The sequence below is a fragment of the Ochotona princeps genome, chromosome 3 (genome assembly GCF_030435755.1).
Source record: "Ochotona princeps isolate mOchPri1 chromosome 3, mOchPri1.hap1, whole genome shotgun sequence".
NCBI lineage: Eukaryota > Metazoa > Chordata > Mammalia > Lagomorpha > Ochotonidae > Ochotona > Ochotona princeps.
Genome location: NC_080834.1, coordinates 4,580,746 through 4,593,923, shown reverse-complemented (window position 1 = coordinate 4,593,923; position 13,178 = coordinate 4,580,746). Strand labels below are relative to the sequence as shown.

The following is a 13,178-nucleotide window of genomic DNA, read 5'->3' as shown; positions in this document are numbered from 1 at the left end:
AACCCAGCCGGATATCGTACCATGTTTGGGGCAGCCACAATGCACTAGCATGTATATCCCACAGAATTATTTCTCTTTGTGTTGGACATCAAGATGGAAAAATATTTGTCAAGGATTTGGAAAATCGCTCGCTGCTGTAAATGTGGATCTTGTGAAGGGAGTCACTCATCAGTCTCCCAGAAGTGGAAAGAGTTAGTGAACGCATCTCCCCAAACACTACTCTCTACTCTGCAGAGTCATCGGCTGCTGGGAAGGTGAGACTCTGTGGGCCTAACTCAAGCTCAACAAACTTCTGACCAGGACCTCTTATTAGGAAGACATGAACTCTTCTAACGTCCCAGGGTGCCCAGGATGCCTCCAGTTGCTGGAGTCATTATGTTTTACAGCAGGTTCTCTTGACAGAACGTCATCAGCCTCTGGTAAAACACAAGCCAGAGTAATGGGCAGGCAGATGCTGGAGTGAATGCCAATGTATACACACAATTCATGGCCCCATAAAAATCAATTCCTTTTGCACAATTAAGCAACTTCTCAGAAAAAGGGCAGGTTGGTACAGTTATTAAGAGATAAATAATAGATAGGAATCTGCTTTCTTCAGAATTTTGGAATTTAAACAGCACTGTAATCACTTTTCCTTTTCCTTGTTGATACCCTAATAACAGAAAGCAGCCTTTACTGATTTTCCCGGCCGCTCCATGTTATGGTGCTTGTTAAAATGTGTTTCTTAAATGCGGCTCTAGAAGGGAAAGCAAAACAAACAAACAAACAAACAAACAAAAAACAAAACAAAAAAAACCACCTAGATACGCCAGGGCATAAACTATGTCACCCCATGGGCCTTTTTTCTTATTTCCTAGATCCTCACCAGCTGCTAGAAGGTTCTATACCAGAAAGAGCAGCAGGAACCTCCTTACCGCATTCGGGTCCCCACACTGTCGTGAGGACGAAACCCAAGCACCTCCCAACTGGCTTACCTGGCAACAACCGCAGCCTCATTTCCTCCACTTCCTCTGATCAGGATCTGAAAGTTCTGGGGAAGGAAGGCAGGCCTCCTTGGAGGGGCGCTTTGTCAAGCTGTTACTCCTCCCCACAGAGGCACTTCCTTGTCCCTCCCGGGCCAAGAGGAAGCGACTCAGCTCACATCATGCGGAAAGACTTGGACTGCCTGCAACAAGAGGGGATGCTTGCTCATTCATGGATTTCTCAAAGCATCAAGGGAAAGACGTTCTAAGAGCTCCTTGTGATGCTCTTGTGGGCTGGTTGCACAAGAATGTACGGACTCTTTCTTCCTCTGGCCCGAAACATAAACAGAATGAGCTCACCAAAGTTGGTGCTCAATGGGCTGTGGAGGGGTCTCCAGGGAACCCCATAAGAAGGTCATTGTAGGCGTGGCTCTCACTGATCTAATCCATAGAAACTGACTGAGAATGTTTGTGACTGGCAGAGCAGATGGACGACTGTGTGGCACTTGTGAGTGAGTTCTCAGTGAAATGAAGGTATTAGCGTGTCAGCAGATGGTAACCAGAGAAGGGGTGAGCTGACTGAGGCCAGGGACTCAAGGTTCACCCCTGAAACAACAGAGAGCCGAGCTCACCATCCCTGCTCCAACACCAGGGGGCACTGCAGCCCAGGCGGGAGGAGGAGGGACCTGTGCCCCTCGTGCCTTCCAGGGCATCCACTGGGGCTTGGGAGGATTCTTCAGGGAGAGAGGAGCCTTGCTTTGAAGATTTGGGTTTTAAGCTGGACCATTCTAAGTTTTAATCTCTAAAAAGAACTGAATAATGGAATTTGACCAAGACATTATTAATGGGACTACTTATCCAGCACGAAGGGGATTCAATACTGCACAGCTGGAAGGCATGATTGGAGGCGGAAAAAAAATAACCCAAAACTTCATATTTATGTCCCAACTAATCAAGAACTCTTCAGTGAACCAATGCCAATAATTAGATTTTTCTTCTGTTGGGGATTAAAGATTTGGCAGAGAAAATGGAAGGTCCTTGGCTTTGGTAATCATTTTCTTCCTTTTTTCTTTAATGATTTAAGTTCATAAAAGTCCCAAAAGGGATGCAATATGCTCACTTAATACTTTCATGTGACGTTGATTTCGTATTAACAAAAGAACTGAGATCAGCGTTCAGGATAGAGAGGCAAGTTGTTGTGATGAGGCACCCAGGAAAGCAAGTGGGCTGTGGGAGTGGGCAGGGCCACTGGGAGGACCAGAGTCACGTGTAGGCACCGTGCCCACAAGCATGAGGTCATTGTAGAGGTTCTGTGAGCATTTGAATGCTGAATTATGGCAGTGGTAACAGGAATAATGAGAGTGGATGGTGCTAGCAGTAGAGAGACCTTGAGAAAGATTACAATGATGAACAGCAGGATCCAGAATGGAATTGTGGTCAGGGTCCCAGTTGGCATGGGTTTGGGCAGCTATGTCAGAGGTATCATTTCTCCAGTGCTTTTTGTGCCTGTTTCGTGTTCATGTTCGTCATCATATTGCCCACAGAAGCTCTTCCTCATCCCCGTTTTCTTCTCCTTTCCTCTTCCTCCTTCATCACTTCCTCCATCATTTGTTGAGCACCTGCTGCATACTACATACCATTCTGTACAACACAAGTTATGTTCCAAATCATTCCAATGACTGAAACACCCAGGACCAGGAGTCAATCAATCAGAGTGTGAGGTGGGTGGGGAAGCCCTGGTCTTAGTTCAGTTCGTTTGAGGTGCTCTTTGGACATTTAGCTTTAATTGTTTCTTTTGGAACAAAGGCATGCTGAGGGAAAGAGATAAAGAGAGAAGCAGACACAGATAGGGAGGAAAAGAGAGAGAGAGGAGGGGGAGAGAAGAGAAACAAGGGGCTATTTAAGGGAAGAATGATTTACTTAAAAAATGCTTGTCTACTTTGTGCCAGGTGCCAGCTATCATTTCAAGTGCTTTATAAACATCGATTCATCTGATCTCACAACAGTGCTACTTGAGGTCATGTAATGATCCTCAATGTAAATGCACTGAGGTAGAGATAAATACTTTTGCAAAGGCCACAGATCCAGTAAGTCAGAGCCAAGCTTTACAGACCACAGGCGTAGATTCTACCTTCTTAGTGCTATGTAAGCTTTAAGACACATTCCTTCTGCGTCTATATAGACAAAAATGTCATTGATTGCGTCTCAATCTTAAATGACGCAGTACTCCAGTAAAAATGCTATTTATTCAGGTTGCTATCCTCAAAGAAATTTAGGATGTTTCATTCATTCCTCGCCAAACTTTTTGAAGATGTAGCACCCATTTATTTCTGAGTGTGGATACAATGCACAAACGAGTATTTTTGTTCTTTCTGAATAATCTCCTGAACTGAATGAACCAATATCCTGGCCTTATTTCCAATTTATGAGATTAATACTTATTTTTAAAATTTTTGTTTTGTTTTATTATTATCATTTTTGATACAATTCCGTAGGCCCTGGGATTTCCCTTATTCCCTCCCCAATTACCTCACTGAGTTCCTATATCACTACTATAGCATAGCTCTTCATACACAGTCATATGTCCATCATTGCGGGCATGGACAATGGCAGAGAGTCCAGCATCCTATTGTCAAGATAGAATAAACAGTTTCATTGGGAGTCCATCTTCGATCTGGAAGAAGAGATGCATATTGCATTGTACCCTCACATTTGCATATGATAGTCTGTATTACACAGTTGCTATCTATCCCCTTAAATGAAAAGCCACAAAACAACATCAACAATAGAAAGAAGAAATGAAAATCAAGAACCTTCTTGAAGAAAATGATGCTACTCTATGATCTATGAGTCATTGAAGAATTTAATCAAAAGAAAGTGTTTCGAAGAGATGAAACTAATAAAAAAAATCAAAATCCATGAGATAAAGTTTCTGCTGATCTTTGTTGGTGAGATATGTCTCTTGTAGGCAACAGAGGGGTTTTGTTTTTTAATCCAGTCTACTAATCCATGATGTTTTATTGATGAATTTAAGCCATTTACATGCAAGATTAATATGAATGGGTGGCAATTTGGTCCTGTCATTTAGCAATGGGTTGTTCATTGATTTAGATTTCTGTTGTCATTTTATTGGGATGTTCTTCACATTTACCTTTGGTTTTACCGGGTGCTATTCCTTTATAGGGCAGGTTTGCAAGAGGTATATTGTTTTAACTTTACTGTGGAAGAATTTGATTTCAATGTCAAAAACAAAAGAAAGCTTTGGTGGATATGTTATCCTGGGCCAACAATTTTTTTGCCTTTAGAATCAGGAATATGCCACTCCCTTCTCTTCTGGCCTGTAGAGTTTCCTGTGAGAGGTTTCCTGTGCGTTTAATTGGCATTCCTTTATATGTCAGTTGATTTTTTTCACATGAAGATTGAAGGATCCTTTCCTTATGTTCAGTTGAAGAGAGTTTGATGATCATGTGTCATGGTGAAGGTCGCTTTTGGTCAACCCTGTTGGGAGCTCTGTGCCCCTCCTGGATGTTTCCCAATTCTTACTCAAGATTAGGGAAATTTTCCTTATTATTTCATTAAATACATTTGTAAGCCCAGCTTGTCTTTCTGCACCTTCTGGGACTCCCATCACTCTTTTAATAGTGTCTTTCAATTCTTGAATACTTTTTTTGGCCTGATTCAGCTCTGCTTCCAGCTTTGTGCTTGTTTCCCCTGGTGACAGGAAATATCTTTTAATTTTGAGATTCTTTCTTCTGCCTCCTTCATTCTATTTTGGAGACCCTCCACCCTATTTTTAATTTGCTCCATTGTGTTCTTCTTTTCTGATATATCAGCTTTCATTTGATTCATTTCCTGTGTGACATATTCCTTAAATTCCTTGAATGCCTGCTTTACGTGCTTCTCATTGTTGATAAGAAGTTTTATAGCAAGTGTTTTGAATTCTGTATCTCCATTTTCTCGATGTCTTCCTCAGTCAACTCTGAGGTTGGCAAAGGCTTTTGCTCCTTTGCAGGGGCGTCTTCAGTAATATTCATTGAGCCTCTGTCTCTTCTTTTGCTCTTGGTCATTGTACTTCTGGTTAGCAGAATCTTCTCCTAGGGGCAGGTTTGTAAGCTCTGTCAGCCACAGGTCTATAGTTTGATTTTACTTATTGCATTTGGTACACAGCTCTTTGTTTGCAGTCACTTGTGTCACTCCCTCCAGCAAGTTCCAGGTCTGGATTCTTATGTTAGATTTCTGCCATGTTCTCTATAGCCCCAGCTCCTGGCTCACCACTCTCCATCTCCTGTGATACATTGCTGAGGCTGCACCATTGTCTGTACAACCTTTCTCCCACTTCTGGTTGGATCAGGTCTCAGGATTAGGGAGACACCAGGTGTCCTGTATAGCTGGCTTGTTGTTGGTGTTGGTAATCCTGCAGGAAACTGTTGACTGTTAGGTCTGAGGGCCACAGGGATCTATTTTGACCGTACGATGCCACAGTTGGTATTATTTTCCTGTAGAACGAGTGCTAGGCAATGAACTCAGTGAGTTCTTAGGGAGTTCAGCGCATGCACAGCTCACTGTTATCCCTGTAGTCTTAAAGGTTTTCCACACTGTAAGAATTAGCACCTGATGTGCCACTACTCAAATTTTTGATCTGCTGCCTGTCAGGTCTGAGGGCTACCCAGACCTATCTTTGGTGGAACCTGTAAGATGCCATGTTGTTGCAGTTTGCTGAGCCAGAAACGAGTTCAATCCCAGGTCCGTGTGTGCACAGTACTGTCCAGAGCCCTTGCCTCCTTAAACAAAATGGCACCTGATTCAGCTCTAGGGGGTAGACCGGGTTGTGAAATCCACCCTGTTCCCGTACTGCCTGTCTGGGACCTGTCACTCTATCTCTGCTCCTGGTCAAATCAAATGGACCGGCAGATGGCAGTACTTTGTTTGGGCTCACCTCCAGAGCTTCCGATTAATGTCGTTTTCCTCCTGGTTGCTGGTGGAGTTCTGGCTGCTGGTGGAGTTCAGATCGCCATTTGCTGAATGCAATTGGGGTATCAGTCACTGCAGTACCACGCCATTGTGTCTGCTGCTTTCTGGTATGTCAGTTTCCAGGCACCCCTCTGCTGTTGTTCAGTCCTCTCCTATTTCCTGGAATGTGCCCTCTCTGCTTCATGCTGGCTAACATTTCTCCATCTGTTTAAATGTGTCCTTACCCTTTTCCGCCATATTGATTCTCTGGAGATTAATAGTTAAATATCACTATGTATGTCTGATCATGTCGATTTCAAGGATATTGGTTCCATTCAAAACTCAAATATTCATTTCCGGAAATATGAGTACTGTAGATCCATTTTCACCATCTTGGACTGCCAACGGTGCCTCTTCAGATAAAAACCACTGCAGAGAGTAACTGGCAGTCCAGTTGTCCCCGCATGTCCTCTATTCTAGTATTCATGTCTGCTAGTCATTCAAGCACCTCCCTGGGAACAGTGCATAAGTATGAATACCTGAAATTGCAGCACCAACAGTGTTTCTCCTTTGGGTTAAGATTGGAATTCTCCATGTATTCTGCCCAAAACCTTGGCTTTTTCCAACTTCCTCTCCTGCACACCTGCTACTCCCAAGAGCTTTTATGCAGAAAGATGCCTCTTGTTGGAGGCTAAGCCTGAAGGAGACATTTTGTAAACTGCCAGAAGTTCGGGGAGATAGCACCTCTCTGGGCTGGACTAGAAAATGCCTGACTCCTCATCAGAGTGGTGCCAAAGGAGCATCTTGAACTGGATGTAGGGCATGAGTCAAGCTGAGCTGCCGGCCTGTCTGTGATACTCAGGCACTCGCTGCTCAGTCTGCTGGGGACGCTCTTCCCTGCTTACCCGCTGTCTCCATTTTACAGATGATGATACTGAATCTTAACGTGGGGAAGCTGTGTGTGCAATGTCGCACTGCCCATCATGATCAAGCCTTGGGCTCAAGAGTTTCCCTCAGGACCGTGCTGAAAATCCAGAGAATACCCACAGTGTGACAACCTTTAGAAACGTAGTGGATGATGACTCATTTCAAGAGGCCGCTGACTTCTGCAGGCCACCTTTCTCTGTTGCTTCCTGCCTAGTTTCTCATCATCCTTCTCCATTCATCAGCCTATATATCAGCCATAGGCCAAGCACTATGCAGTGCCCTGGGCAAATAAAGAAGATAAGAGTCAGGCCAGGTCCAAAAAGCTTATAGTCTGGTAGCTGAAACCAAACAGGAGATTCTGTGGAGTCTAAGTGTAGCTGGTGGAACTGGAGAGAGAGTTCTGTCACCCATGTGCATACTGTACTATTCTCCTTGTGTCCAGGAAGCAGCCATCTGTGTTCAGACCCAGGCATGGATATTTAAGTGCAATCCCCAAGTTCGCAACACCCTGTAGTCAATGTGACATTGTCATTCTTGGTTTCCTTCTATATTGTGAACATAGTAGCTGTGCGAGCTTGATTTGTCTGATCCTTAGATTCTTTATTTTAGAAAATAAATTAGTAATAAAGACAGTGAAGGGGAAAAAAGAATTAAAGAAACTAGTATTGCAGTGTAGCATTCCATATGGGCACCAGTTTATGTTCCAGCTACTTCACTTCCATTCTAACTCCCTGCTGCTGGCCTGGGGGAGCAGTGGAGGATGGACCAAGTGTTTGGGCCATGGCCACCATGTGGGAGACACAGATGAAGCTCCAGACTCCTGGCTTCTGCCTGGTCCAGCCTGGGATGCCACAGCAAGCTGGAGGAATGAAGCAAGCAACAGAAAACAGCACTTTCTCTCTCTCTCTCTCTCTCTCTCTCTCTCTCTCTCTCTCTCTCTCTCTCTTCTCCCCCTTCTCTGTATTTTTTTTTTAAGAAAAGGGTCCCTGGCTTTCAGCAGCAATCACAAGGCTATTTCAATAATAATAATAATAATAGTAATAATTTCTTAGAAATGGGGAGTGACACAGACAGAAAGCTGAAGAGGGAGAGACAGACATAAAGAGAGAGACTACCACCTGCTGGGTTGCTCCCGAGAGGGCTGTGATGGCTGACACAGACAGAGGCTGAGGAGGAGCTCCATCCTCATCTGTCACACGCGTGGCCAGGGACTGCATGCTGAAGCTCTCTTTTATCAGAGTTTTCCAGCCGCACTTGGAGCCTGCAGGCCTCACCTGTCTGACTTTTCCTGATCCTCTTTCCAGTGCTTGGAATACTGCTTCCCCATCCCTGTTGACCCACTGCTTTGATCAAAAGTCCTCTTACTCTTCTTGTGTGCCAGTCTGTGCTGTGACAAGACTTCTGTGCTTGGATATGCCTTGTACAGATCAGGTGTTCCGTAGAATGTGTGCTGAATCAAATTCTGCTTCCTTTCCCCATGCTCTTGCATGCTTGCCTCTAACACTGAGTCCCTAACCCATCGAATGGCACAGAGCAGATGCTGGGCACATGCACCCTGGAAGCTCTGGAGCTGCAAATTCAGGGGCAGCCTCCACAGCCTGAGAGAAGTTAAGCCATGTTGCCCATCACAGGGGTGAGTGTGAAGTTTGGCAAACAGGCAGTTGTGTGGACAGGAGGGGAACAATGGTATCCAATATGCAGACTACAAATAAGCTGGCAACTAAGATGATTTTAGGTGGCGCACAGGCAACCTTTGTTGCCAAATTCTCTACTCACCAATATATTGAAATATAATTCAGGGCCCGGCGGCATGGCCTAGCTGCTAAAGTCCTCGCCTTGAACGTGCCAGGATCCCATATGGGCGCCGGTTCTAATCCTGGAAGCTCCACTTCCCATCCAGCTCCCTGCTTGTGACCTGGGAAAGCAGTTGAGGATGGCCCAGTGCTTTGGGATTCTGCACCCGTGTGGGAGACCTGGAAGAGGTTCCTGGCTCCTGGCTCTGGATTGGCACAGCACTGGCCGTTGCGTTCACTTGGGGAGTGAATCATCGGATGGAAGATCTTCCTCTCTGTCTCTCCTCCTCTCTATACATCTGACTTTGTAATAAAAATAAATAATAAATCTTTTTAAAAAAGATATAATTAGCACATCATGCTAAGGATTACATAGTTTTTTAAAGATTTATTTATTTTTATTGGAAAGTCTGATATATACAGAGACAGAGAGCAAGATCGTCCGTTCAATGATTCACTCCCCAAGTGGCTGCAGGTGCCGGAGCTGAGCCAGTCCATGCCAGGAGCCTCCTCTGAGTCTTCCACATGGGTGCAGGGTCCCAAGGCCTTGGGCTATCCTCCACTGCTTTCCCAGGCTACAAGTAGGGAACAGGATGGGAAGCAAGGCTGCCGGGATTAGAACCAGCGCTCATATGGGTTCCCAGCGGGTGCAAGGCAAGGTAAGGACTTCAGCCACAAAACTACAGTACCAGCCCCTACATAGATTATTTTTTTTAATGAAAGTGTTCACATGTGTTTAAAAGTGAGTTGATTGAAAGAAAAAGCATGCCACAAATAGCGATACCTTGCATGACCAAGTGATGTTACAGTGATACTCCAAGGTCCAGAAGCAGCAGGACAGAGAAAACTCCTGGGCAATGGAGGCAGGGATGCCGGAAAAGCAGGGTGTGCGCTGTGGGTGGCCGTCTCAAGGTGCGAACAGCAGTATTGATAGAGCTGAGTTCATGTGCAGAACCCTTTGTGTGAAAGGCAGAATGCAAACGGAGTGTTTTTCATCAGTGTGCTGTCTCCGCTGAACTGAGGAAATGTGCTGGCCAATTTCGGGGAGCACGGGACCTGGACTTTGCTGTCTTCGGCTCAGGGGTGTCTAATGGTTTTGGGATTTGACACTTTTCCCTGCAACTGATAGGCACAAAGGATCCAATATGGATTTGCTTTCCCCTTCCTTTTTTTTTCCCCCCTGCAAAGCACAACACTTTACAAAAAGAAAAACACTTCAAAGGCAGTGCTTTCCGTGCATATATTTTAGGGCTCAGTTCAAGATGCATATTCATCTTCCTTATCCAATTACAGGATCAAAGCGGAAGCATTGGCCTACTTTGGGGATTTAAAGACAGCGAGGGAAAAAGCTAAGAACATTTAAAACTACTGTCTTTACACCACTGTATCTTCCTTCGGGAGAATTGAAATCTGCCCCGCCGCGCTCTCTGAACTATGCCTGCATGCAAAAAGTCAGGTCAGAGAGCGAACATGCCCTAATCATGTTCAGCAAGTCAGTGAAGGCAAGCTGACCTCGCTGTTGAATCACGTCTAATCCCAGCTGGTGTGTCTGTTGCTTGCTTTCTGCACAGCCACAAAGTCCTCTCCAGAACCTAGTGGCCAAATGCTATTTTTGTTTTGTTCTGATTAGTTTTTAAAGAGCTCATGCTAAAAACACAAACTGGAGAAAAACTAAATTGTAGTATTACTTCATTAATCTCCCTAAAGCTACTTGTTGTAGCACATCTGTTCATTTCAATGCTACAATACAAGCTTCATATTTTCTAAAATAGGACACGCCTTTTCCTTCATATTACGAGGCTGGGATTTGAGGCCATCGTTATAAAAAAAAAGAGAGAGAGAGAGAAAGAACAAATATGACATGCTCAGAAATATTTGAGTGAACAGACTGCTTATTGGTGGATTGATTTTTCTCTATGGAAATAAATCTTTGGCAGCCACCAGAATTGGGGTATAAAAAATGACCTTGGGCAGCTGTTGCCATTTGTTTCAGTGGGAAAATGAGGGTTTTGTCTCTCCCCGGGGGTCCATCTTGCTGTGTTCTGCACACCATCAGGGCTCCACTTGGGAAGGGCTCCTCCGGGGAGGAGGAATGCTCTGAGCTGGAGGACCAGATCACGCGGAGTGTTCAGTGCGTGCTGTGGGTTGTAACGCCCATTTGTGCACAGACCGTAAAAGCGCACTTTTTATCAGGGACATTTGTGAATATATAATGGCACTGAAGATATATGGCCACTAAATAATTCACAGTTATCTATCTTTTCAGCAGATTTCTTCTGCACCTACCATGTTTTAATGCCTGCTTTGCTCGGAAACAATATTCTTTATGACCCCTCCAATATAAAAATGTTTACTGACTGGCAGCAATAGATAGATACTATGGGATGGGACTACAAGGAAGGAATAGGTTTTCTAATTTATTTTCCTCCATCTCTTCTGGTTGGTCTTAGTTCTCCCAGCCAACACCCAGCCTTACAGGAAAAGGGAGCCTCTCCCAACAGGGAGCGTGGCAGTTCAGCTGCTGGGGCTGCGTGGTGGGAACCCCTCACTAATCTGCACTCTCTCCTTTTTTCAGCTCCATCTCCATCTACAGCCCCAAGGAGAATCCCAACACCTTTGATGCTGCAGCTTTCTTCCAGTCTGTGGGGAATTTCCTGGGGATCTTCGCTGGCTCGTTTGCCATGGGCTCTGCGTATGCTGTTGTCACGGCACTGATATCCTTTGTCTGTAACCACAGCTGGGGATCATTCAGCAGAAGTGTGCAAGGAGGAGCAAGCTCCAGACACGTAAGTGGCTAGACAGCGTGAGTCCAGCCTGAGACAGTGCCACTGAGGCTGCCGTGGCTCTACCTTTGCAGGCACAGTGCAAAGGTGCCAGCTCCCAGAATGTCAGCAGTCCTTTAGTGCCACATCGAAAAAGTTCTAGACGACGGCCATCAGAATCAGTCAAACTGGTGTCAACTGAAAGAAGCAAAGATTTAGGGTCAAGATTAAGTAGAAGAGTTAAACTGGGTATTGTCTGTCTCTTTTTTGAACTGTATCAATCTCCAGCTCTCTGTGTGGACCATGCCAGAGATAATCAGTCATTAGTCATCTACAGCTAATTTATGGAAAGGAAGCTTGAAGCAAAGGAGACAAATGACAGAACTTGTTGTGACCAGGAAGTTACATTGCTTAGTTCTCTCTTTTTGGCTGAGGATTTGCTAGAGAGACTGATGGCGAGAAGGCAAAATGTCTCATAGCCTTCTCCCTTTGAGCAGTTGGATGGGGAAGAATTAAGTGACAGTGGAGGACCATGGCCATAAGGTCAACTCCAGCATGAGTGTTCAGTGGGGGCTACAGAGCCGGGCACCAACGTCATGTTTGAAGTTTCCGTTGTGGAGACTTGGGAGAAGCCACAGGTGCAAAATGGGCCACTTTGGAGTATCTTGCAGTACTGTGCAAAGGAACCTCCACTGCTCTGTGCCTACCAGTATGGGAAGCTGAGGGTTTCAAGAGAGCAACATGCCAGCAATCCACCTTTTAGGATACCAGGAGGCTGATGATGAACTGCGGGAGGAGGCTTCAGCAAGGCGGCTTGTGTTTAAAAGGCAAAATCTCCAACACTTCATGATGGGTTGATTTAAGAGGATCAGAACAAATTCACCTCCCCTCTACTGATACAAATGAAGTTAGAACAGTGGTGGTTTCCAATAACAAAGTTAATGACCAACCCTGTGCTCTTGACAAGCTGAGCCTGGCTGCCTGTTTGTCAGGCACTGCCTCCCGTCACTGTCAACAGATCACATTCTCACTGGACACTGATGCTTAAGCAGAACGGATGAATTATTGCCCAAGGTCATTCAGCCAGGGCCTGAACGCACTGGGTGACAGGAAAGAGCCGTGCTCTTGATCACTCCTCCCCAACACTTCTTAATGATGAGGAGAAATTGTGGCCGAATCACATGGTAGCTAGCCTAGACCGGTAGCAACAATGACACTGACATCTGGTGAGTGGCTAATGTGTACCATGTCTTGGCATGCATCTCCTCATTTGAATAAACCTGTAAGACAAGTTCTCATCACCCTCACTTTGTACTTGAGGTAATCAAGGCTTCAAGAGGTTAAGTAGCTCACTCTGGATCATAAGTCAGCAATAAGAGGCTCGTTAATAAAGTCTTCTAACATTTTATTGTGAGCTTTACTATGTGCCAGTCGTTGCTATGAGTATTTTACATCCATTATCTCAAACAGTTTTTACAAGAAGCCTGGAAGGTAGAGACTGTTATTATCCCAATTTTACACCTGAAGACGCTCAGACAATTAAGGTTAAACAATTTGGCTAAGATCAAATAAGCAGGACATTTCAGGGCGAGGATTGAGTAGCGGGCTTTTTAACTCCTGCTTGAGAAGGAGAAGCGGAAACGGAACTGCTGTCGGTCTGAATGGTGGGCAAGGATTGAACAGAGGAGTGAACAGGTTGATAAGGGAAGGGGGAAATCCCTGGGGATTGGAAGTCTACTAGGAATTTAAATTAGATCTGGTATGAATCAGTCGAATCAATGAAT

General features: G+C 44.9%; 1 protein-coding gene across 1 annotated transcript in view; it reads left to right on the top strand.

Annotated features, from left to right (window-relative positions):
• SLC9A9 (solute carrier family 9 member A9) overlaps nt 1-13,178 on the top strand; it is a 574,162-nt gene that overhangs the window by 242,407 nt on the left and 318,577 nt on the right. Inside the window, exon 7 of the mRNA XM_004597757.3 lies at nt 11,208-11,346. Within this exon, the coding sequence (XP_004597814.2) occupies nt 11,208-11,346 (139 nt within the window). The remainder of the gene's footprint in view (nt 1-11,207; nt 11,347-13,178) is intronic.